Here is a 25,608-nt window from a genome sequence, read left to right as displayed (position 1 = left end):
GGTAGGCAGCAGCAGCTGCACAGCTGCTGACACCTGGATGAGGTTAGGATATAAAGGGCTCAGCTCTTTCTGCTGGGGAACCAAGACCATCCTGGGAACACGCACAAAGAAACCTGCCTCAAGATTAAAGCAAGCTGCTGAAAATGGGTCTGCTCAGTGACAGTCTCAGGTTCTCGGGGTTAACGTGTGAAAGGTGAGTGACATTTGCTGACATGCCCTGGTCCAAGAAGCGATGCTTTTGCCAGCTCCCAGCTTCACCTCGCCCACCTACCAGCTCACTGCAACGAACGGACCACTCAGTGCTTCTAGGAAAAGTTGTCGGGCATCAAACTGCAGCATAAGGAGGAATCTCTCTTCCAGCATTATGCTCTTTTAATGACTGCGTGTAGCAAAGAGGTTATTCATTTGCTTAATCCAATATTAGAGCATCGTGCTGGCTCTGCAACAATTAAAAAGTTAATTAAAAAAATAAATCAACAAAACAGTTCTATCTAAAGATAGGATCCACGTTTATTCAGCTTTTCTTTGAGACTGCCGTGCCTCCTGGTACTCCACAATTTATTTAATTGTAGAGATATTGGTACAAGAGGTCTCCTAGATACAGCCCAAGATGCAGCTTTTCACAGATACTGAGTTCTCTGGTGCACACCTGGCCCCAGCAGTGATAGCACCTTAGCTAGATGAAGAGAAAGGAGACAGAGAAGAAAAACCACCTCCTCTCGTGCATTCAAGATACACTCCAGCATCATAAAGCAACATAAAGTCAGTGAGATCCGTGGACGGAGATCACGTGAGACCTTTCCACCACTCCCACTAAATAAAAACATCCCCCAAACTATTACAAGGAACAAACCTACCCCCCATTTATATAACTGCACGGGTCCTTAGAGGACTGTTACTAATTACCATGCAATCCAGCAGATAGGGCAGTGGACAGAGGAGCCAAACCCTGCATTCTTGCACCAGCCCACTGAGAAAACCTTTAGCCAAATTTCTTGAATTCTTCGTGTTGCTTTCCCTGTACATCAGAAGCAGTTACGTACATTGTAACTCCTAATTCAACATTTTAAAGCTTAATGATTAAAAGCATCCTGCATGAAAACAAGTAATGTACATGTTTTAATACATGTTAACGCCTTATCTGCAAGTTTATGCGACAATTATAACAGTGTAAGTGAGGGCTAATTCCTGTCCCAACACTCCATCTAGATACAAAATCCCTGGTATTACTATTTTTCCCAAAAGACCAAGTCCAACAAAATTCAGTTTGGGAAAAAAAAAAAAAAACACAAAAACAAAAGCACAGCAAATGGGCTACATATGGTATAACAGCCATGCAAGTGAACATCTGCCCACTGAGAACTGTTTGCACATTCTCCAAGCACAACTACTTCGAGGATCTGAAGCAAACTCTGAGGCTGTATTTCAGAGTGCAGGAGGTCTGTACGTGTCCTGAGGGATGTGATGGATCCCAGCACAGGACCGTGCCCCGGCCGCTGCTGCGGCACCAGACCTGTAGGAGCTGCTTGCCTCAGGGATGCTGGCAGCAGCTGGCTGAGATTGATGTGGTCCGTGGCTTTAATGAAGGGTAAATGAATATAATGTCAGACAGGACCATTATTCTAACCAGAACAGGCTGTGAAATTCTTGCTGTTAAGGAGGTAAAACGCCTGAGAAGAGAAGAAGTGCAGGATGCACTAACACCCCGCTCAGCACAGTGCAAGGGAAGACCAGATGCATCTGTGGGGTGCTTGTTGGAGTATCACTCAGAGCCTCAGGTCACTGATGTACACCTTCCTTCCGAGTCTCCCCTTTGGCAGATGTGGGTGTTTTGCTGAACTCGGTATGTGAATGGCATGAGACACTGCTTGAGAACGTAAGATCCCTGCTAACGAAGCTCCTGCAGATGATCTAACTGTTCTGTGATTAAATACTGTCCTGTTTCTGAAATTATTGTGAATCCTCCTAACAGCTAAGATCTGGAAAGGATATTCTCTAGTTATCAGAGCAGAAGTGTTCAACGGGGCATTTATTTTTTTTCAGGCGTTCACGATAGAAAAGTCTCCGCCTAAGGGAATCTCTGGAAGCCAGACCACGTCGCCTCTCACAATGGCAAATACAAAGCATCCTCAAAGCTTCTGTCATGGGCAGAAGAATCCTAAACCAGCTTTGTACCTCAAAGTGCATTTGTTATTTTAAGTCTCCAAGTTCAAGTGGAGTCCATCATTTGAAACATAAACAGAGTCAAACGGCCACAGTTTAAAACTTGTCTTTCATTTAATTGTGAGCATTAAAGAACCAAGAATCTTTGTAAGTTTATAAAACCCAACTCTTTATTTTGATTAAAACAACATGTTTCTGCAATGAAAAAAGCCACTAAGAGCTGTAAAAATCACTAACTATGTGGAAGCAAATACTCTGAAATAAGTTACCAGGATGCATAATTGCTGCATGACTATACAATAAAGTCAAGGCAGTCTGGAGACTTGAACTATAAATTTCCTTGCTGATTTAATGAATTTCTTTAATGTCTAAACTAATAACTTTATCACGCATTTCCTACATTTGCAATATTTGTTTGAAGAATACTTGCAACATCAGTTCAACTGTTAAAAATCCTGTAATATTACTGCATTTTCTCATCGTAGTTTGACCTTATCTCTGTTTTACATTCGTGAGTAACAACAACAAAAAATGTTTCTTCTGGCTAAATAATCCTAAACTCATCATAAACACAGATAAGAACTTGCTAATCACAATTCTGTTCCTTTATCCTTTAAGTGGCAGCAGTTGCCATTTCATGCACCAACTGAATTTTATGGGAAAAACTGTCAAAGGCATCAACTATCAAATTCAACTACAATATACTCACAATTTCAGTAGAAAACATGGGCATAAACAGGATCCATCCTCAGATTCACGGTCTTAGCCTCTAACTGTGCATACATAAATACAACTCTTACATGGAAGTAGATCCTTTTAACAGCAAGCAGTGTTGCAACTCCCTACCAGCTACAGTCCAGAAGCTAGCCAGTTGGCCCATATTACACTGAAAATTGATTTATTTTGGTTCAGTATCAACAGGCAGCTACCAGAAATTAATTGATGACATCTCCCCTTGTCAAAGAAAAAAAAGAAAATACAGATTAATCATGAAAAAGAAATCATAATGCTTTAAAAAATCACCAGTGATCGTTCACGCCCAGTTAATTATCAAACGTGCCCCGATTCTTGCTGAAATAAGGCACTCGTAGCTAGCTTAGAATCGCTGTTTACATTCCAAGATAATTCACAAGCACTTTACAACTGCATGTTTCAATAACCTTACAAGGACTTTTATTCCTCTGTGGAAACAGAGTATTACAAAATGTCAAACTTGTTGCAAAACTGTTGATGAAATTGTGAATAAAATAATCCCTGAAATTCCACCAAAAGAAGATACATCACACCAAAAATAATTAAAGCATTCCTCCCAAATGAATACTTCTTCACAAAAAGTATTCTTAACATTTTTATAAATAATACAGGACTATTTTTTCCAGCTCTGTCACCAGCTGTTATTTCACAGGCTGAATTATATTTCACTTTATTGAAGTTACAGAATAAAATGCACAAAGGCCTAAACTTTATTTTAATGACCGGATTACTGTATCAGCACCGTGACATGTCTACGAGGATATAGAGAGCTCCTCGGTGGCATATCTGGATTCATCTGCATACCTCTCAAATACATGAGGAAGACTTCTAGATTCTAAAACCACCAAACATAAATAAGAAAGAAATGCCATCAGTTCCAAAACAGTCAAAAACCTGAAATTTAAAGGCTCCTGGACGTATGAGGTGACCAGGATCACTCCCGGTGGGAGCTGTCCTGCTGTTCATGAAAACTTTGCCCCCTGTTTGGTCGGGCAGAGTGCTGAGCACACATTCCAAGGGAACTGGAAGCCAGCGGTAGCCCAGACACCCTCAAAACTTGGGACACTCTAAGCAAACAGAAACTTAATCATTTACCACGCTTCTCCATGCCTTCCATCAGATTCAGACAACTCGCAGGCTCCTGGAGGATTCCCACCTGAAGCACTTGCACACCCAGCAAATTGGGTGAGAGGGCAAGCTAGCGGCCAGGACACATCCCCAGCAGCTTCAGATTTGCTCCCAAAACATAACATCTCCCCCTGCTCCTCTTCCCTACCCTCCCCCAGGTAATCTCCTCTCACCTCGAGCCCTCTGTCCCCTTTCACCTCTCCAAATCTCTCTGGTTAAAAGCAATGCTATGGCAGAAATGGTGGGAGAAACTCCAAACCAAGTAAAAGAAGGAATCCCATGCAACACTAGGTTCCTTGCTTGCTCCCTCAACCAACTCCATAGGGGTGCTCTGGGACAGTTATTTTTTCTTGTTACGAGAGCAAACTGATACTCCCTGAAGTGAAAGGAAGCCTCCATCAAGTTACTGAGTGCTGTGACATCGAACTGCTACTCTGCCATCTGCTTGGAGCTAAAAGGAAACTGAGGAAAAAAAAACAAACAAAAAAACCACATGATTTTAAGGCATCTGAGGCTTCAATACACAGGTTAGACACCTACAGTAGAGTGCAGCCCATATATATTCCTGTATAAATAATACAATCCGAAGTAAGGTTTGCCAGTGGATTTTGCTAAGTACCTTGCTGTGTTTGACTGCAAGTACAGCACAAACACAACACAAAGTGTAAGGATTCTGAAGACATCTTCCACAACATGTTTTTTTTTCTAGAAAGATTCAGAAAATAAGTTTTTCTCTCTCCTTAGGCAAAAGAAGAGTTAGAACTTAATTTGCCAGCAGCAGACGGTGTAAAGCTGTGGCTGGCCTCGGCCCCCAGGTCCCCCATCCCACCCTCCACTACCTTGCTCTCCATGAAATCAGCAGCTCCTCAAAGCGAGGCAAAACGGGATGTAGGCTCCATGCAGATACAGCTACCCACACTGGGTAAAGACCAGGAGATAGGGCTATTGGGAATGTCGTTGAAAATGTGCTACGTGCAGCAATTACCAGCAGCAATTCTTATTTCTTTTCCTCGCTCCGCTCCCATACAGTCTCCCAGTGAAGGCACAGCCAAAGCACTCCAGCAACAGAACTGGAGATTTCTTTTCCATGTTTGGAGCAAGTCATTTGGCCTCTCTCTGTTTCTGTTTCTCCATCTGTGAAGTGTCGCAGAAAGCTTGAGAGGCTTAATTTATTAACAGGCTGCCAAGTGCTTTAGACAAGTGTGTTACTAAAGCATTAAAATTGTGTTCATTGGTTCTGAAAGGGTAAAGCGCTAGGCAAATCAAAATAAAAACAACAATATCCTTCGAGGAAGGCTACTCTGTTTGAATGCAGAAGTGTCATGTTTGTCTTATTTGCCTTTATAGGAAAAAAACACCTCCAGACTTTAAGTGTTTTATTACAGCAGGACATCCTGAACCCTCCTTTCTCCCCATGTCCCGTTACACTCTTGGAGGAGGTGATAAGCAGGGACAAACAAAACAGTAATGCCAAATGAAAGTGACACATGCCCAGTCAGACTCACTGCCTCCAGGCCGCAGGGAGACCCATCGGCAACCCCTAATTGACAGCAGATGTCAGCTACAGGTTGGCTGAGCGGGGCAGAAAAGAGCCTGGATGCTAATACAGGCACAGGCAAAGGCAAGCTGCTCCCAACACCTGCAAAACACAATAGACTAGATACCGGTAGTGAGCAGCACTCAAGAGCTGGACTTCTTTCAAAGCAGCATCCACATAGAAGTTTTATACCTATACAAAATCAGGCTTAAGTCATTTGCCTTTTTTTTTTTTTTTTTTTAAATAAATATTCCTTTAGCCACCATATTGGAATTGTAGAATCACAGAACCATTAAGGTTGGAAAAGCCCTCCAAGATCACCTGGTCCAACCACCCCCTGCCACCAATGCCACCACTAACCCATGTCCCCAAGCACCACGTCCAACCTCTCCTTGAACACCCCCAGGGACGGTGACTCCACCAATTCTCAAAGCCACTCCTGGCAAGACAAACAGTGCACCTGAAGTGCTGACAATGGACCAGGGTGATTTAAAAATGCCAGCTATAAGGTACGGATACATATTGACCAAGCCCTCATAGTCTAGTTACACTTACAGTACATAACACCTACTTGTTGTAGCTAAAGCCACCTATGGTAAGCAGCAGCTGAAACAAAATAAGAAATCCAAAAGAGAGACTGGCAACAACAGCATGTTCATTTCCTTGCGTTTTTTCAAATTATTAAAACACGATTAGCCCAAAGAGGTTAATATTCTTCAACACATCACAAATGAAAAGCAGCCTGCATTTTGGCAAAAGACCCCCAGCCCACACTGCCGAGGTTATAAAACCAGATGAGAGACTATAACCGATGCCTGAAAAGAATGTCATTTTGTATCACCAGACATTAAGAAAAATCTCAAAACCCAAAACATGATTGCAGAGAATTTTCTAAATATACGTATGTAAATGTATATATATTTTTATACACACACACACACGTGTATTTTTAGGATAAAAAAGTGGATCTGTTGCAATCCACCTGTAGGAATTCAGCACGTAGAAACGCTAACGCTGCAGTGCCATCCTTCATCTTGTTCCTGCTAACCTTTCTGTGCACTTCAGATCTTTTCCAGCCTGCAAACAGGCTTTGCACCACACTGCTGCTGTGCCTTAATGCCGGTAGGTAGCCGAGCACCACACAGCTGCTCTGTCACAACCCCCCAAGCAGCACAGGGGGAGAAAATGTGATGGAAAACCTCACGGGCTGCACAAGAGCCAGCACACCACTCACAAGACGGCCCGATCCAGCTGTCAGGGCCGTGCACTAACCCTCTGCACCCCCAGGCTCCCACAGCAGCACGAGGTGTTTCAGTTCCACGCCGCTCAAAGCCCACACTGCAAAACCCACCGTGCCTACAGCATCCCGAAGAATCACCATATGCTGAAAGCAACCTTTTTTTTTTTTTTTTAGTTCCTCACAGGTGTGGCTCTCTCTCAGCAGGTGACTGGCAGCAAGAAGCGAGGGTTTCAGTTCTATCAGATGTTCAGAGAGCAAAGTGCACCTCTCTGGGAGCTGGCACCTGACCCACGTGCCATGCCAAGCACGCACTGATAGCAGTTAACGGGCTCCTTCACACAGCTCCTTCACAGGAGCTCTTCTGGCTCTGCTGTCGCTTGTCTCCTGCAGAAACATATCTTGACGTTTTGATAAGGGGAATGGAGAAGCGAGGAAGGCCTCTTTGTAATCAACAGACATCAGGTGAAACTCAGGGTTCAGGATGCCCTGACTGTTTTAAGCCATCGCGAGCTACACGAGGCCCTGAAGCTCTCCAGCTTGTTTCTCCTACAGCAAGTACAGCTTTTGGAAGATGACAGTCCAGGTCAATTTAGAATTTGAGACCGCTGCATGACAATCCAGAGCACGACTTTTAATTATTTTTTTTTTTAAACATTTGCCTTGTTCCAGTAGAAGGCAAACGAGAAATAAGAACTTTGGGGCTGTTACCTTCCATCTTGATTACGAGTGATGAGAAACAGCACCTCACAGGAAGGTGAAGCCTTGTCTTGAGCTTTCTACAACACAAGTTTCCATACATTTACAGATCTTTATCTGACAGCGACAGTAAGCCAGACCTGCCTAAAACACAGCCCAGCAAACCACTGCCTTGGCTGGTTACCCTGGGCAGACGAAGTCACTATCTGACTGCTTCCTCCAGCTGCCACGAAGCTGCCCCTACTGCAGGATATCAGCCTCCTTCTTGAATTCCTGCTTTCAGATTAGAAATTGAACTTTGTGATGTTTTATGTCAAAGTATCACCTTTTGTATTTGCCAGTCTCATATGCAGTTTATCTTAACAGAAGTATGGATTAAACAATGAAGAAAAGGTTAAGCAGACCACGTATCTGCACGAACTTCCAATGGTTGTAAGCATTCTTCAGAGCAGATCCTGGCTTAATCCAGTGTTTGCGAAATTGGGGATAGAGGGACCTATATGGTGAGGGGATTATGGTGGTGATATTCCATCCAAACCTTCAGGTTAGCTCACTACACACATAAATGTTCTCTATTCCCAACTAAGAGCTGACAGATCAGCCCCCTGCCAAGCTACATCACCTTGTCCCCAGCACCGAAAAGGAACTGAGGAAGGATCAGCCTCTCTGGACATTTAGACCCTCCTCCATGGTACGACTCCAAGGTAGCTCAGGCCAGGTGTGGCCTTGACATTCCTGGCCACAAACAGCTGGAGCTCGTGCAGAGGATTCATGTGGCCCTGGAACAGGACGTGCACTGACACACGCTTGGAGCAAATCTCATTTCTCACTTCACAAGTTGCTTTAGCCTTCCCAACTGCAGAAAACAAAAACAAACATAAACCCAAAGCCTAAACCTGATCTGCAGTCCTGAAATTCTTTATTTTTTATTGGATGTGGAGGCCCAGAAATTTAACAGTTCATACACAGAAATCCAATATCGAGTATTTTCTTTTTTAGAGCCTCAACTCACGAAGCTTTATTTTACAAGTTTTGCAGGCAGTAATACTGGTAAGGGGAGGAGGGAGGAGAATTTATAAACGTGAGTTGTAGCACATTCACCTTCCCCCTATTTTTGTGTACAATGCTTGCAGCAGTTACAGAACCACCGAGGTCGGGGAAACCTCGGTGTGTCTGCACTGGCAGTTGGTTAGGTGCTTCCTTTAAGCCCACATACACAGCCTCTAAGTTGAGGAGTACCTTAAATCAGCCCTGCTGTGGATATAACCAGGAGAAGAGGTGACCCTCTCGCTCAGGTTATCCCCCGATTTTATAGCAAAGAGAGAAACTAAATGATTTAAATGCTATAGTCCTTCAAAAAAATTCTACTATTTCTTTTGCTAAACCAGGACACGGAGTTCTCCCACAGTTCATTAGAAATTACAGAGCCTCTTACTTACCATAAAGATTGACCTGCCATGCCCTCATAAATCCACGGGCAAGAGGGCAGCACCAGAAAAAACAACACGGTCACAAAAGTTGTTTTCCTCTGCAAACAAAGCAAAGCCAAAGAAGATCTTTGGGCCCAGCTGCCAGTTACGTGAACCAGGGTGAGAAGGCACAAAAACGACCTGCAATGCTTCTAAGAAGGCTAACAATTATTTCGTAAAAGATTAAGTTATTCTTAGAATTAGCAAATGGAGAGATATTTGTGGGTTTGATTGGTAAAATAAAAAGGGAGAATGGAGAGCACTACTTCCTCTTTTGCCTGTTCCTAGGGGACAGTCCCCTCTCACCCACCCTGCCAGCTAGCTGGCTTTTTGCTCTGACCACCTCGCCTTTCACATTAACCTTTCTTTTAACAAAAGCAGCATTTAGCATCTATGCAGTTTTACAGAGGGGAAGAATTAAGAACAAAAAGCTTGCTTATGATCTGGACTGAATGTCTATGTTAATTCTGCCCATAGAAATCCACCACGTTCCTCTAGCTTCACAGCCAAGCTTTTTAGTTTGTGAAGGCACTCTCCCTGGGAAGCACCAGGGCCTTACATGAGGATTTTGTGCAACAGGGAGCCTACTACATCCCTTGATAAGCTGTTCCTATTTAATTGTATCGTTAGAAAACTGCAACTTACTTCTAGCCTGAACTGATCTAGCTTCAGCTTTCAGCCACGAGAATCCCCTTAATCTTGCTGACAAAGAGCCACCGAACTGACAGATACCTTCGCCCTGTCTAAGTACTTACGGACTTATCAGGTAGCCTCTACCGTCTGTTGATAAACTAAATAGATTGAGCTGCTTAAATCTTCCATGCTAAAGCTGATTATCCAGACCTCAAATTAATGTAGATTTTTTCTGAACCCCTTCTCGTTTTTTTTCCATCACCTTTTTGAGTGCACACATCAGAAGTGAGATGTAGTTTTCCTGTAAAGCTGGGGAGAAAGCAGCAGTATTCACCTCCCTCCTGCTCTGTTTCCCTGTCGTGCACTTCCAGCCTTTTTCAAGGCTGCTTTGCACAGGCATGGTTAAATTTATCAGCCTTCTGGAGTAAACCTTCCTTCTCCGCTTATATTCTAGATGAAAGCTCCTTCTAACACAACCACCTCAGAATGGACCACGACCAAATTTGTTGGTTTGTTATAGTGTTTTTTTTTACCCCAATTGTACAAGCTCTACATCTAACGGAACATATGAGTTCAATGCCTACACTTCACAAAGGAAAAACCACAGAGCAAAAAATGACGTTGCAATCATGTAATAGTTCCCAAATTTAAAGGTACCTCCTTCAGCTGCTATTTCCTTCAATCACCTCACCGCTCACCATCTATTTTGCACCCCGGCGTACTGATGCTCCCTCGTATATTCACCTCGTGAGGTACTGGGTGGACACAGCAGAGTTTATTTTAAGCAAAATCAAGTGGGCACAAAGGAAGGTTGCTTCAGGCTAGAGGCAGTGAAAGGGCAGAGCCGTAGGCTAGCCGTGGAGGATTTAATAATGCAATAAATCACCCCATGTAGTAAAAATTTATTGCCTGCTATGATCTTCAATCGGATTGGTGACCAACTGGATCACCAGCTAGCTTCCTCTTCTGTCTCAGATAGAAACATAACGCACCTATGGCCACAAAGTAGCTAGGGTAACCAAAATAAAAAACTAAAAAGTAAGATCGTATCCTTTCCTGGTATCCACCCTCCTCACTGGCACAGCAGGTGCAGGGAAGAAGATGACCCTAGTGACATTTGCACGGGAAAGCAGCAAGCAAACTAGGTTTTGGAGAAGTAACATCAAGTCCCACTTTCAAGTAAGTTTAAAATGAGAGAAAAGCACTAGAATTAACACTAATATTTATGGTGACTGTGTACAACACACTAGTATTCAGGGTGACTTGCTAAAATACAGTGAAGTACCTTTTTTTCCCCCCTAATAACAACTGGCCGGTTCTCTTAAGCTTGGTTCAGGCAACTGTTCTTTGGGGGAAAAGATTAGCCCCAGCACTTCATTTCAAGAGATGGCAGCCTTTGATCACTGTTTAATTTTAATAAGCAAAATTTGGTGCCGTTGGGAGCATCTTTTGGAAATTTGTAAGCACGGAGCTAGTCTGTAAAGTACGCCACAACCTCTCACAGGCAAAGGTGAGGCACTTTGGTCTAAAAATGCTGTGTTTTGGTTGTTTGTTTTAAATTAATACATCCTGTGTTCACACTGCAATCTAGAAATGAGGTATTGCTCCTTTCCTTTCCAAATCATTATGCAATAAAACGTTTCGGGGGGGGGGCTGGATGCCACCCTATCAGCACACTGAAGGCTTTCAGCATTCTTTCATTTAATTCCAGCACAGGTAGGATTAGGCTGTCAACAGCAGCCATATTTACATTCAAAGTCCCCCGTTTCGGTGACAAACGGATTGATTTCTGCGCATAGCTGTGGAACACCTTGGGCTTTTTCCCAAGGAAAGGTGATACACGAGAATTATTGGTCGTTACTTGGTTATTTTTGTGATTTCTTCCCATTCATTCACTCCCTCTCATCGCCAGCGATGGGTGTGCTGCAGACACCGATCACATTTCATATCCTTCCTCTAGATACACACACACAATCTCAATTATTACTAAAAGCAGTTTTAACACATGATTTCAAACGCAGGGAAGTCCTTCTCACACCTTCACAGTATTAAAATGAAGACGCTTCCAAAAGCACGTTCTGTGTTGTTCTCACATCACTCTACACTCGCACGTGGTACTTCCAACACCTGCCATGAAAAGCCCACCTTGGAAGGGTTCTCCTGAAACTAAATCCAAACTCTTGAGGACTTTGGTCACAACAGATTCACTCTAAGGATGAAAGTCCATAGCAAGAGTCAAAGCTGCTTACAATTTCGTATCCCATTTAGCCTCTAATCCCACAGCACACAAATAAATGGACATAAAAGAGCTAGTGAAGAAGAAGAGAATATGAAAGAACGACAAATGCTGGTGCGTACACATTGTGTTTGTTTGTTTGTGTTCAGTTCTGGGCTAGTATCAAAACCAGGGCAGGTTTCAGGAGAACAGATGAGGCTGAAGCCTAATAAAGAAGGGAATGTTTAAGTATTTAGAGAACAGAGAGCATGTTTAGGAAACGGATTTAAGGAAGAATAAGATTTATCTTTCAGTAATGACACCGTGTGTCATTTTTGCAGTTCAACAATTACAAGTTGTTTCACTTTCCAGCTCCAAGACACTAAGATAATACTAACAAGACGCAAAAACTTTTTTTTTTTTGCTTTTTTTTTAAATGAACTGCTTTCACTAGAAAACTCTTCTGCACACATCTTCCGTGTATGCTCTACTATCAGCTTTGATGCCTCCTTCCTCCACATCAACTAATTATTCTCTGCCTCCTTCAAATTCCTCCTTAAAATAGCTGTCAGCATGCCATTTTTCAACATTCATAGACAGACTTTTGTCTTCACAACACACACTGCTCAAAGCTTTGTCTGAAGTACATTTGAAGGTCTCTAAAATACAGACCACCCCTTCCCATTTTTAGAGCTACCCCTTTCACTCATTTTACACTATTTAAGCATGTAAGTTACACACCTCTTCAGAGTTTTTTCCAAACATACTTACTAAAAAGGCATTAAAAAAAAATTCAAGAAGCCTCACATTCAGAATAAACTGCCAGGAAAGCAAGAAAGCTTCACCATAGTTTTGTTTTGTCAAAAAACTCAGAAAACAGTCAGGGTAGCGACAGGTATCTTGAAAGATGGAAACATAATGAAAGCTGCAAATAAAATCTGCAGCATTCCCTCATTTCAGAGATGCAGTCAAGAAGACTATTTTTTTTTCTGATGAACAAGAAACCCCAAAATACATGAAGCTGCATTATGCTTTCCAGAGCCTAAATACCTACAAAGCTGGGTAACACACACCCAGTGTGCTGTAGGTTTTGATATTAGCTGGAGAAAACTTACCCCAAGCACAAAATATACAAAAAGTCTATAAAAATACAACTATGTGCAGCTCACCATAATTCTAAGAGCTCAAACATTTTTTCTCCAATTTCTCCTTATGTTTTTGAATGGCCATGCTTTCAGTTTCTTAGTGTATTTGCTCAGGATTCTCTAAGTCTTCTAGAAAGCCAAAAAAAAAACAAAATAAAAACATGAATCACAGAACACAACTGTGGACTTAAGAGACCTTGAAGAGAAAATCTGAAGACTTTTTACAAACATTAATTCACTCTCCACAACTGCAAGATGTTTATGAACTAGTTGGATGACTGAACACTTACAGCAGGCAGGGAGACAGGCAGAAAGCTGCTTGGGAAAGAAAGGAAAGGTAATGAATAAAACCTCCCAAGCCAAAAGATCAGCTCAGTCATCCTCTGTGTGTGCAGACAACTCTTTCTCCTCGCATTCTTCTCTTCCTGATCCTTTCCTTACACAGATGTTTAGATCTACTGAAGAAGCGTGAAAACCTGAGATTAACATCTTAAAACACCGCGTTGCCTGTATCAGGAACAGCCGCCATTCCCATGTAACACCTCGAAAATCATTAAGTCCTGCTTCCTCAGAAGGAAAAAAAAAAAGTGCTGCATCAAAACATGCCTGTCTGTAGTAGGTAGACAGTGCCAAGCTCGCTCTGCCATGCAAGACAAGCAAAAGTTCGTGTTTACCAGAGCGCTGAGGCTACACCCTGCACATTATGACTTATTAGCCTGGGCCCAGTCCATGAAAATGTAATCGTATGGCCTTGCCTTAGCTCTCAGAGCAGGAAGCACAAGTCAGGATTAGTAAGTGAGGGCTCTTGTAGGCATACAGCTGCTCCTGATGCCCTGTGAAGAACAGAACCACTGAGCTAGCAAAGCAAAGCCCTTTGATCTCCCTCACGGGATGTGTTAGCTATAACCAGTGAACAAAGCACAGGAGCCTTCTACTGCCAAAGCCATGGTCTACACAATCATCGCTCTCCTTGGAGAAAGGTGAGAGCCTCTTGATTGCTCCTCTTCTTCTTCAAGGCTTTGAAGCTTCTCAAAGGCACGCCATGGATTCAGACGCGGGGCAGTCGGGGAGGGCGAGCTGCCAGCAGTCCTCTCTCCAGTCATCTCCGAAATAATCTTTCATCGGGAAACCTGACCCAAAGGCTGACCCAGCATATTCTGACTGGCATCAATTTACTCCCTCAGCACCGCTTGTTATTGCCAGCCCATTATTCCCGATACCCAGCACTCCACCCTCTTCCACACTTACTACATATTTTTGCCCTTTCTGTTTCTACCTTTGATGGTTTTTTTTCGCTTCTCCTTGTTATGACGAGGTCTGACTCCACCGATCCTGAACCCATGCTCATTTTAATGATATCCTCCTTTTAAATACCGTTTCCACTGCTTTATCCTTGCCTGGCCTAGAATTTGCAGTGGAAAAGGGAACCAGTCTGGAAATGAGGTTAGTGCATTCTTTTTCCCCCCTCTCTCTCTTTCCCTGCTGCTTATTAAGCCGTGCCATTCCTCCAGTGGAGCTGAACCCACACCTGCAACTTCAGCCTTTTTTCCTCCTCCTTTTGACTCACTCCTCGAGCCTTTCCTCCTGTCCATCTCTTGCTCCACAGCAGAACACAAATACAAGAACACGAAAGAGCCAGAAAAAAAGAACACCGCAGAACATCTGTCCAAATCCTCTCTTATCACCCCAATCCTCACATCTCCTTTCCTGTTTTTATGTTCAACTTCTTTCTCCTCCTGCTCTGACAGCCAACCAGTATTTCCCCTGTCTGGGAGCCTACCTCTGATCCTGTGTTTCTCTAACTGCACTGCTTCTCTTTCTATCCATCTTTCACCTTTAAACTCATTATGAGCTGTTTAATGACAAATTACACTTGCAATTTGTCTCCGGCTCCAGCCTGAACTCCCTTCAGCTGTCCCTGGCAATCCAAAGCAACTGCTTTCATTAAAATGTCTGAAAACCTCTTAGTACTGCAACGTCACCAAATCTGTCCTCCGTAACCCTCGTGTGTCTTTCATAGAAAAATAAATTTCTCCTTTTGAAGCATTTTCCTTTTCTGATTTCCGTGATTCTGTGCTCTCCTGCTTCCCTTCCTCCCTCTGTCAACTCTTTCACAGGTCACTGAAGGCCTCCTTATTGCATCTTCATCTTCTGCTTGGGCCCTACTGAGCTACAATTTTTGCCTTTTCCTTCTGTCTGGGAATCCCCCAAATCACACACTCAGCTCCTTTGAACACAGGTCTCAAACAGAGTAGATTTATCTCTACACAAAACTCTCAGCCTATCTTTCTGACACCTCTCGTCACCGAGCAGCTGTCAGCTTCAGCTCAGCATGGCCAGAACAGACCTTAGATTTCACCTCTCCCCACCCTCTTGTCTCCGCTGTCTTTCTTGATCGCTGTGGACAGCAGCAGCATCTCGCCCATCATTCAGATATGAAATACGATGTCATCTTTGACAATGACTTTTCTCTCGATCCATTTACTCGGGCTACATCTGTATCTAAATGATTCTCCCTGTCTTGTATCCTTAGGACAGTCTTCGCTCAAGATCTCCAGAGCTAAAGGTCTGTCCTTTGCCTCACAGTAGTCACTAAGATATTTTTGCCGCAACAAACATTCTCCTGCTTATTCACCCTGTTTCAAAAGTTATTTTGAGGAAATAGAAAAAAATGATCTATCATTACTCTACATCCTTCTGTGCACAAGTCTCTAGTTCAACTTTAAGCACTGGAAACAATTCAGCTTTGCTTTTCAGGTTCCTCTGTCTCAACTATGTTATACTGCCCAAATCCTACTTGCTCTCACATCATTTGCTCATGTTTCTAGAGGGTTCATGACGGCAGTGTTCATTTATTAAGCTAACAACCAGGCCGTATTTGCATTCAGGCCAGCTTCCACCCTCGAGTAAGGACGCCTTGCAAGCACTTGCAGCACTACTTCACTGCTCTCTGAACATCACCTGAAAGCTTTTCTTGCACCATTCTAAGAAAAGCATGCTACTAGCAGACAAAGTCTACCATCTATCATGCTGAGCAACTGTGCTTTTTTGATTTGTCAATATTAAAACTCCTGCTTTGACATGTATTTAAAAAAATAGTTCTCTGTGGCACAACGATTTCACAACACACACACACACGCACATGCACACAGCCCTGTGCCTGTGCCCTGCACAGCGGTGTCCAGTCCCTGATGGGGCTCCTACACATTGGGATCCTGCAAACAACAACACTCCCTTCCTACTGAGGGCCGTGACAGATGAATTACTTACATTCACCCAGCTCATTGTCCTCCAGCTGACTCCATTATCAGCCCCAAACAAACAAGTTTTGGCTCTGTCGATGCTTGCTGCGGTGGCGTGGCTCCAACAAACTTTTCTGATCTAAATCATCAGGAGCATCCTGCCTGCCTCCACGGGGCATAACTAAGAGCTGCTGAAATAATTACTGGAGAGGTTAACTATCACCTGATAACCGACCTGACCTGCACAAGCAGCCAGCCTGAAGGTGGCTTCCCCTAGAGCAGAGAACACCCCTCAGAGATTGAGGGATGAACACACGTGATGATTTACACTTCTGTAAATCCCCACTTCCCCCATTCTGACCATTTCAACCCACAAGAATGACAAGCTAAAGCCACCTTCTGCTACCACAGGGGCGTTTCAGTCCATCCTGTTTTGTCTTAGTAGGCAAGATTCAAGAAACTTGTCAACAGCTATTTCTTCCACGATGCTAGCGCTGTCCAATCCAAATAAAACTTCAAAATCCCAGAGTCTCTGCCCCTCCTGCGTCTAGCCCCACCGCAGGAGGAAGAGGAAGAATGACTGGACAGAAAACATCAAAGACTGTGTAGTAGGAAGAAAAACACACAACATATAAACAAAGGAAAGAAAAGAGCACAGCAAAGATCCCCTCACAGACTCAAACCTCACAAGCACTCGTCCTTTGCCAGTCATTCTTACATCTCGATGTTTCTTCGCCAGACATTCTTCTCTCTCTTCTGCCCAACACCTGCTCCAAGCGAACGGAAAGGGAAGCAAGCCCAAGCCCCTTGTGTGCTGTACGCGGCTCTGTCACAATACAACTGCTTCCGTTTTGCAGACGATTCAGGAGGAGCCTGGGGACTACGTGAAACTGCACTAGAAATAAATTGGTACCAGCAGCCGTACAGGACCTGGAACTTCTGCCTTGGAGTCCTCTGCTACTTCTGGCTGACAGTCCTTGGGATCTGGGACAACCACGTCTTTCCTTCCCCAGACACCACACATTTTATATACACGCGCTCACCAGCACCAATAAGCAGTAAGACCAAACTATTCTGAAGGCTTATTGCTGTCAAGAACGCAGGGAGGAAGATATGTTGGGCTGTATTATTAATATAACGTGGTGAAATGTGAAAGGAGACTGCTGAACAATAATCGTGGCATTTCACAAGTATGGCAGACATCTCTATTTCTCTTTAGCGTACGACCACAAGCAATCAGAAAGCTCACTTCAACATCATCGGTGGCTTTCATGCATAACTTTTAATAAGCCACATGAGTTATGACGCAACCAATTCTTTAAAATCACCAACAATCAATCACAGAGAGTGGACAGAGGAAGAAAAAAAAGAAATGAGAGAAATGATGCATGCAATAGTTGGTTTTCCTCTGCCCCATATCTGTCTTCAGTAACTGCAGGATTCCATCTTCAGTCTGAGTCAGCTCAGACAGATGCACAGCACGATGACAGAAACTGGATCACTTTACCCACACAGGGTCTCTCCCTCACCCAGGAGGAGAACCATCAAAGACTTCTCGCTACAGACTTGCTGAGAGATCTGTCAAACACCCTTACTGTTTCACTACAGCATTAGCCACAGGTTTTTTGGCACATAAATTACTAGCTTCACCTGGCACCCTGCACCATAAACTCCGGAATCAGCTTCTTCAAGGACAAGCCAAAGAGATTCTCCACCAAGCTGAACTTGGAAGACAAGAGACGTTCAGTAACTTGACATCAATCCATACCCAATAGAAGCTGACAGTATTTTTTGTTAGTTATTCTAAAATTACTCTTAATAACAAGCTGTCATGACACTCGTATAACCTTATGGTGGAGTTAACTCTGAGAAATACTCATCCATACACTGCTTTTGCTGCAAGTGATCTTCCTTAGTGATGCACGTAGCGTTAGACATCAGAACTTCCCCTAGAAATTTCACCAGAAATTTAAGCTTTCTGCCAAGAGATTGAATGATCACTCCAGCAATACATAACTTAAACAAAATGTATTTTAACCATGTTTCCCATAGGATTTTCCACTGTTCCCATCTCATACACCTCAGCCCTGGCTAAATGGCCAACATCTTTTGCCGTGAAGGTAAAACAGAAGCTGATAATGGCCTGGTTTTTAGTTACCTAGGAACAGAAAGCCCATTTCTTGGAAATTACTCCATTTCTCAGTGGCAACTTGTGTAGTCCTTCTTTAAGCATGGAAACCTGTATTTCATCTATAAACTGTAATCCACATGCAGAGGCAGATCAACAAGGAAGCACATGTGATTCTGTATCTCAACTGAAATTAGATACACGTTATTTCACTTTCAGCTTTGACAACAGGGCTTGGGGTGCACTGCCGTAGACACGCCGTTTCCCTCTCTCTCTCAAGTCCCGAGATAAGTTCCAACAAGCAGGAGGAATGTCAGCGCCAGGTCTCTAGTGGCAGTGCTGTCTGTGGACAGAAAGCCACACGTGCTTTCCTCACTGGCATTCAAGAGACATACCTCAAACTAAAGGAGGACTAAGCCCTTCAGAGCAACTCTTGCAGAAATACAGGGAGAACACCTGAACATGAGATATGCTCCACCTAAAAAAACAGAGCTTTTGAAGAAGTCATTTACAGAACATCAGTTTTAGATCCATATTCAAAAACCTCAAAATCCCGATTCAAACCACAGAATGACCAGAGAGCACTCCCATTACTCTGCTTTTGTTACCCAGAGTGTGGGTTGATGAGCTAAAGGACATAGACTCTAGCCTCACAGTTACATAGTTGTTTTCTGAAAGCTGACCTACAATTCTTGCTAAATTTCTGGGCACAATCACACACAAGGTTTCATTCTTCCTCCACCACTGGTCCTCAAGACGCGTTGTCTGAGGCCACAACCAGGAGCCACTCTGCTCCCGAAGCTGTCCACGGAAAAATAAACGGAGGCAGGTATCACATCTGATCAGGAATTCAAACGCCAGAGCCCAAATGATTCAAACCCACTGCCATTTCTCGTCCTGAAGAAAACCCCCATCAGGACCTTTGCTCTTTACCCTTATCCTCAGCATAAAGATAAGAATGGTAAGGAAAAGTTCCTCTTTAGGACGGACACATTTCTGTATCCTGCAAATTCTCAGGCTGTTTGCTCACCAAGCTCTACCTGAATATTACATCTGCTTAAGAACCAGTATCTCTGGAAGACCTTATTAGCCTACAGGGAAGAGAAAGAAAATTTTACAGTATTCACCCCTCTCTTTTCCCCACTACAAAACCAAAAAGAACCCAAATCACCAACTAAGGTAAGGTGACCTAAATCCACTGACCTCTTCACCTCTTTCTTTTGGGGCAAGCCATTACCATCTTATTTCCCTCTCAGCCCTTCCCAACATTCCCCCCCACCACAAAAAGGTGAAAGATGAAGGCAACTAAAAAAAAATAACAGCTTATTCTTAAGTTTTTCTTTGATATGTTTTTAAAGGAGACAGACATCACCCTCCACAAACCACTAGCAAACAAAAAATTAAAGAAATCAAATCAACTCCCTGTGCTTACATTAACCAGCTGCTTGCTTTCTCTTCTTTCACAATCTTCTCATAAATAATTTTAGTTCTCTTCCTTGTTTTTCATACAGTACAATGCTGTATGCTACAGCTTTTTTTTTTTCCCCCTACAGAAGTGTTCCCTATCATCTCCCATCCTCCTTAACTTCTTATTTCTCCATGAGGAATGATAAAACCATCAAGATACTTTTCTGAAGAAAAAAATACAGTGAGCAGAGCTAATCAGCATCCTTTTAATTTTGTTCTGATGTTACCAGGGCATTTAACAAAAAACTTTCCATCAGATATTTACGTGGGAAGTCAAAACAGGAAAAACACTGGAAACAATCACCCAGTAGATAAAAAAGCTCTGGTTTGCACGTACAATCTTCAAGTCAAATGGTCACATTGGGGGCTGTACAAGTATCGTACAGAAAATCCCAGATTTTAATGCAACATCAGAAAAACTGAACAGAGTATTTTATGTAACATCCTTAATGCTAAACAATAATGAAACAGTCTGGTTACTGACAAGATTATCTAAGACAAAACACACACATCATCAGACCGAAACCTCAATAATACAAACCCACTGAACTGAGAAACTGAAGTTGACTATGACACCAAGTACCCAGATTTAGATCTAAATCCCACAGGTCATATTTAACCCTGCTGTAGTTAGGAAAGATACACAGGATATCTTTTGCTCCTTTTAACAGCCTGTGTCTGCCTAGAAATACTCCCAGCACTTAATCCTTGCGCATTTGCTAACCTGATTTTATACACAAATAAACTAGAGTTCCGCAGGTAAGAAAAACCTCACATTCTTCTGTTTTCTTAAATGCTGTATAAAGTCAAACATATGCCTCCAAAATTAATCTAAACTCAGTTGCAGGTTATTACTGGCAATAAAATGCCACAACATCTATTCCAAGCACGCAGTTATGGTGACTTTTCACAGGACACAAATTGTCAAATAAATACAGGCTCGTTTTGTTATGCATGCTATCAGTAAGAAAATCTTCAATTCTTCAAATCTGCCATTCGACTTTTTAAAATTCAATATAAATTCCAAGTGCATCTCCTATTCTGATAACCCCTCTTCTAGCTAAGCTGGTTGGTTGGTAGTGATTTCTCAGATAAGTTACACAATACTGTTTCAGCTTCCTGATTAGATAAGCAGATAAAGTTGTTTTTATTTTTTTTTTCTCTGGCACACACATTTATGCATAAAATTTTTCATTTTCTGTGAACACTTGCAACTTCGTAATCCCCTCTCCACAAATCTACGTGCCAGTAAAAGTCAACCATGGACAAACTGCATCACTGAAGGAAAACATAAAGTAAGTATTAGCATGCAAAAAGGAATTCTGTCTACAAAACTGAACAAACGTTCAGGAAATTTCTCTCCCTCTGTGCTGCCTATATACACACACCGTAGAATAAAAGAAAGCAGCGAGCAATCTTCCTATGGCGTTATTCCTTCCCTACAGATGGGGCACAGAGTGCACGCAGCCTCAGGCATCTCTTGTGTTACAGAAAGGAACAGCACGGCCGGACTGTGACCCCTTGGCCCAGGGATGTGCTAAGAGGTACCCACCACGTTGGCAGGAGGGTTTGGGAGCCCATTTCCCTGCTGCCACTGCAGAACATCATCTCCCGAGTCCCACCCGGGCTGCCAGGAGGAAGAAGAGCAGCCCGTCACTTAAATAAACAGAGGACGCGACCAGAAAGGAGGCAGCGACACAGGGATGAAGCTGGATGGAAGCATTTTTTTGACACCTGGTTCTACCAAACCCAAACGAGCCCCCTTGTCATGGTAGGGAGGAGACCATCGCCCTCCCACCCCTTCCCCACACCATCCTCCCTACGAACAGCTTCACTCACCCAAACGCACCCCTTGCCTAGCCGCCTATAAGGGATATTGACCAAAGCTGACAAAACTCAGACAAATATTACAAGAAGCAAGCGTGGCAAGATCAGATTTTCCACTGTCTTTGTTGAACAGGGCTGTAATTTTTAATACTCACAGTCCTGTCCGTCTGTCACCCCAGTTACCTTATACACATAAAGCCTGATTTCTGTAAGACACCGCTTACAATCCCTACACAATTACCTAAGACTGCGAAGCAAAAATGAGTTGGGTTTGGTATTAAGACCCACCACAACTCCAATCCTTGTCTATTAACAAAGCAAATAAAAAGAGTCAACACCTCACGCAAGAGATGTGTGCAAGATCCGAATAAGAGCACAAGCGTCTCTGCAAGTATGTCAGCAATGTTTTCTGTAAACCACTCTAACCCTTCAAATTTTTCCCCACCTTTACTCTTAAGGATAGCGAGGCTCAGGGAAGATTTACAGTGGGCGTTCAGACACACGGGTGGGTGTGGTGAAAGCACCTGTATTAACAGGCTGCTTAAGTGAATGCAGTAGAAATATTTCGACACACGCTAATTTATTCAAACTTTTGGGAAGTTCTTTCTAAGTGATCCCAAGCAAGTTACCACTTGGAAGCAAAACAATTCCTAAAGCTTTTTGTTTGCTAAATAGAGCAGTCATTTTTGTTCGTTTCTTGTTTTTCTTTTAAACTGTACTGCAATGCAAGCACTATAAAAACTAATAAGCAGTTCACACCTGTCACAATCAATAGCAATAACGACATTACGCTTTGTTTGGAAATAATTTTTCTGGAGAGCACGTTTAAATAGATCGCCCTTGCTGGAGTCTCTAAACTCCCCAAAAACAAACAAGGAGAGACTACAGCTCACAGCCTAGACTGAGTCGTTCTAGGAAACGATTTGCATATTAGGTATGACTAAGGAGCAGTGATGTTCTTCAGTCTGTGTCTCAAATAGCTCCACAATGAGAACTTGTGCTCAAGGACTTCTAGGCACAAAATATTTAACCTCAACAAATGATGCTCCTTATGGAGGCCAAGTTCCAGTAGCAAGATTTTTGTTCAATTGCTTTTGAATCAAGTGTATGCTCAATGCTACGGATGGACTCACAGAATGTTTGAGCCTTGAACATTTACCTATAAATAAGCTACGTTAGAATCCCAGTTCCGTCTCTAACTTATTTTTGGGCCGCAAAATAGAGTTCAGGCACATAAGAGTCAAGACGGGAATACAACCAAGCTTGGCGTCTCTGTGGAGGCCTTTCAAAGTGGAGGTTTTATGCTACTTTTAATTTATTTTTATTTAATGTGCACTCCACTCCAATCTTGTAGTTTATCACACAAATTTACGTTACTGATTAATTCATTCTTTTTCTAAGGGCTCACTTATAAGACATAATATTCAATTGAGCTGCCAAGATGCTCAAAATTAAACATGCCTGTAATGACAACAATAATATGATGAGAAGCTTAACATCATTTCAGAATATGTATTATGACATTACAGGTAATAGTGGGATTTCTCTCAGCACCCATAAGTCACGGAGAAGTTTCACTATGATGGGATCACTTGTTATGAACCGATTTCACAAGTATTACTCGCGATGGGAAGGTTACAAGTGCATAACACTGATCCTAACAGAACAGGAACAAATGGAACGCTACATGAGAGTATGTCCCAAACCATTTCACTAGCTGCATTAGGTGTTACTCCAGTACCGTGTTAAGGACACACATCACAAACAGAATGGGTCAGATGGGTTTGTCTACGCTCACCAGTGAAGTTTCTCCTTCAGCAACTGACAGAACTATGTCAAGTATGGCATATTAGCAAATACCATTAGCCTGGAATTTGCCTGTTCGTATTTATGGCACCAGAAAACCTTATGACCCAGATGACCTTTTATATTTGTTTTTGCATAATACGCATGACTTAGCCTGGCATAAGGTGGTATTAGATGCTGGCCGCTTCAGTTGACTGTAAATCACATTCGGCAGTGAGAATGAAGGAATAAAACGTGATTTAACCTAAAGTGAATGAACTCAAAGATCGCGAGAGACTATTTCAATGAATAAAAGCGTTTTTTGCGAGAGTCGGCAACGATAACACAAGGCTTCAAGTTGATGCCCGGGTTTACACGCTCATCTTCAGCGAGGAGCGAGTGGATCGTTGCGCCAAGAAGGTCCTCGAAAGAAATCCAATATGGCCACTGACGTGTGGGGGTGCCTTTTGACTTAAAACCGCCTCATCCCTTAGCACGCTGCTAGCCTCACGCCTAATATCACGCATAATACACCTGTTCTGCTCCTCGCACTTGGCGCGAAGTTGCCCCGGGGACGGCCACCTGCCTGCACCCAGCCCCCGGGAGCCGGCGGACAGGTAGCGAGGCGCGCCACGCACCGTCCACTTACCTTCTTTATTAAGCCTCATCACCTCCCTGCTCTTTCCACCCTCCTTTCCAGCCTCTTCCAGCTCTACACCTGCGGGCGAGAAGCGGCGTCAGGCAGGCCCGAGGGGGGCAGGTATTGTTCAGTGCTGGGGAGGGGGGGGCGAGGACCTTGCGGGGCGATTCCCCCCTCACCGCCACCCCCAGCCCGGGGGCACCCAGCGCCACGCACACCCCCCACCACCCCCTTTCGGGGCATCCCCCTCCCCGTTTCTCTCCCTCCCCACAATTCCCGTTTTTTTGGGGTGGGGGGGTCCAAGCGGCGGGGCACGGCGGCACACATGGCAGCGGGGGCTCGGCGCGTCAGCTGAGCGCCCGGGGGGGCGGCACCTCCCGCAGCACGGCCCGGCCCGGCCCGGCGGGCGAGGAGGAGGAGGAGGAGGAGGAGGAGGAAGGAAAAGGGATTGTGGGGGGGGTGGGGGGTGAGGGGGGTGGTGTCGGCCCCGCCGCTCCCCTCCCCCGGCCCCCCCGGCCCCTGCCCCGCCGCCGGGGGAGGGGAGCGGCGTGCGCGGAGCCGCGGGGCCGGTCCCTGCCCTTACTGTGCGGGGGGGCGGCGCCGTGAGCGTGCGGGGGGGCGGCCTCCCGCACCCAGGCGGCCCAGGGCTGGCCCAGGAACGCTTCGGGACTGGGCACGGGCCGCTCCAGGGCCGCCATGGCGCCGCGCCTGCTCTCCTGCCCCCCTCCTCGCTGCTTTCCCCCGTTTCCTTCGGCGGCGGCGGCGGCGAGCGAACGAGCGAGACACGGGATTCGAGAACGCCGCACGTCATCCTCGGGACGTTCCGCCGCCCACACGGGGGTAGTGTCAGCCCCTGCTCCCTATCAGATCGGGCTCCCCGCCGCACGGCGCGCATGCCCGCGGCGCCCCCCCCTCCTCCTCCTCCTCCTCCTCCTCCTCCTTCTTCTCCTTCTCCCTCCCTCCCCGCTCCGCCGCGCCTGCGCTGCGCTCCCCTCAGCCGCCGCCACAGCCACGGCCACCAGCGGGGCCCTGCCGCCCGCTTCGCCCCGCAGTAAGTGCCCGGGACGCGGTGTCGGGAGCCCGGCCGCGCCCTCCTGCCCCTCGCGCCCCGGGGGTGTCCGGCTCGCCGCTCGCCATTTTGTGGTGCGAGCCCCTGCCTCGGAGGCGCTCCGGTGCCGCCGCTGCGCTGAGGCGAGGGGAGCCGAGAGGCTGTAGCGCGGCGCACCTCGCGCAGGTAAGGAGTTTGAGAGAATAAACCGACTGCCACAGGGCCGCACACGCACACCGGGGGAGCAGCCGGCGCTGTGCAGGCTCCACACACGGCGCCCTTCATCCCGCTGCTCCGAGCCGAAGAGCGAAGCCTCCAGCTCAGCAGACGCCTCTCAGGGTGTTGATGTGGCCCTCCAGGTCCCATCCTGCCTCTCCTTCAAGGCCCTTTGTCACCGCTCCTTGCTGCCCCAACCCCCTGTGGGACACTGCATGCGGTTAATTTAGGCTAAAAAATACCCAGGGCCGGCCCAAAGGTTGGAGCAGAGCCCAA

The 25,608-nt window shown here is 44.8% G+C and overlaps 1 protein-coding gene across 4 annotated transcripts in view; it reads right to left on the bottom strand.

Annotated features, from left to right (window-relative positions):
• Positions 1-24,911, bottom strand: part of ATXN7L1 (ataxin 7 like 1) — a 115,417-nt gene extending 90,506 nt beyond the window's left edge. For 3 of the 4 annotated variants that reach the window (XM_082757080.1, XM_082757078.1, XM_082757082.1), the window contains exons 1-2: positions 24,652-24,901; positions 24,078-24,146 (exon numbers count right to left, since the gene is read on the bottom strand). In XM_082757080.1, the coding sequence (XP_082613206.1) occupies positions 24,078-24,146; positions 24,652-24,766 (184 nt within the window). In that variant the 5' untranslated portion in view covers positions 24,767-24,901. Of the gene's footprint in view, positions 1-24,077; positions 24,147-24,651 lie in introns of all 4 variants that reach the window. The other variant, XM_082757079.1, reaches the window with a different exon arrangement.
• Between the last annotated feature and the right edge of the window lie 697 nt (positions 24,912-25,608).

The sequence above is a fragment of the Aythya marila genome, assembly GCF_965140915.1.
Source record: "Aythya marila genome assembly, chromosome: 1".
In the NCBI taxonomy this organism is placed as follows: Eukaryota; Metazoa; Chordata; class Aves; order Anseriformes; family Anatidae; genus Aythya; species Aythya marila.
Note: the sequence above shows the minus strand (reverse complement) of the source record. Positions and strands in the feature narration are given on the sequence as shown.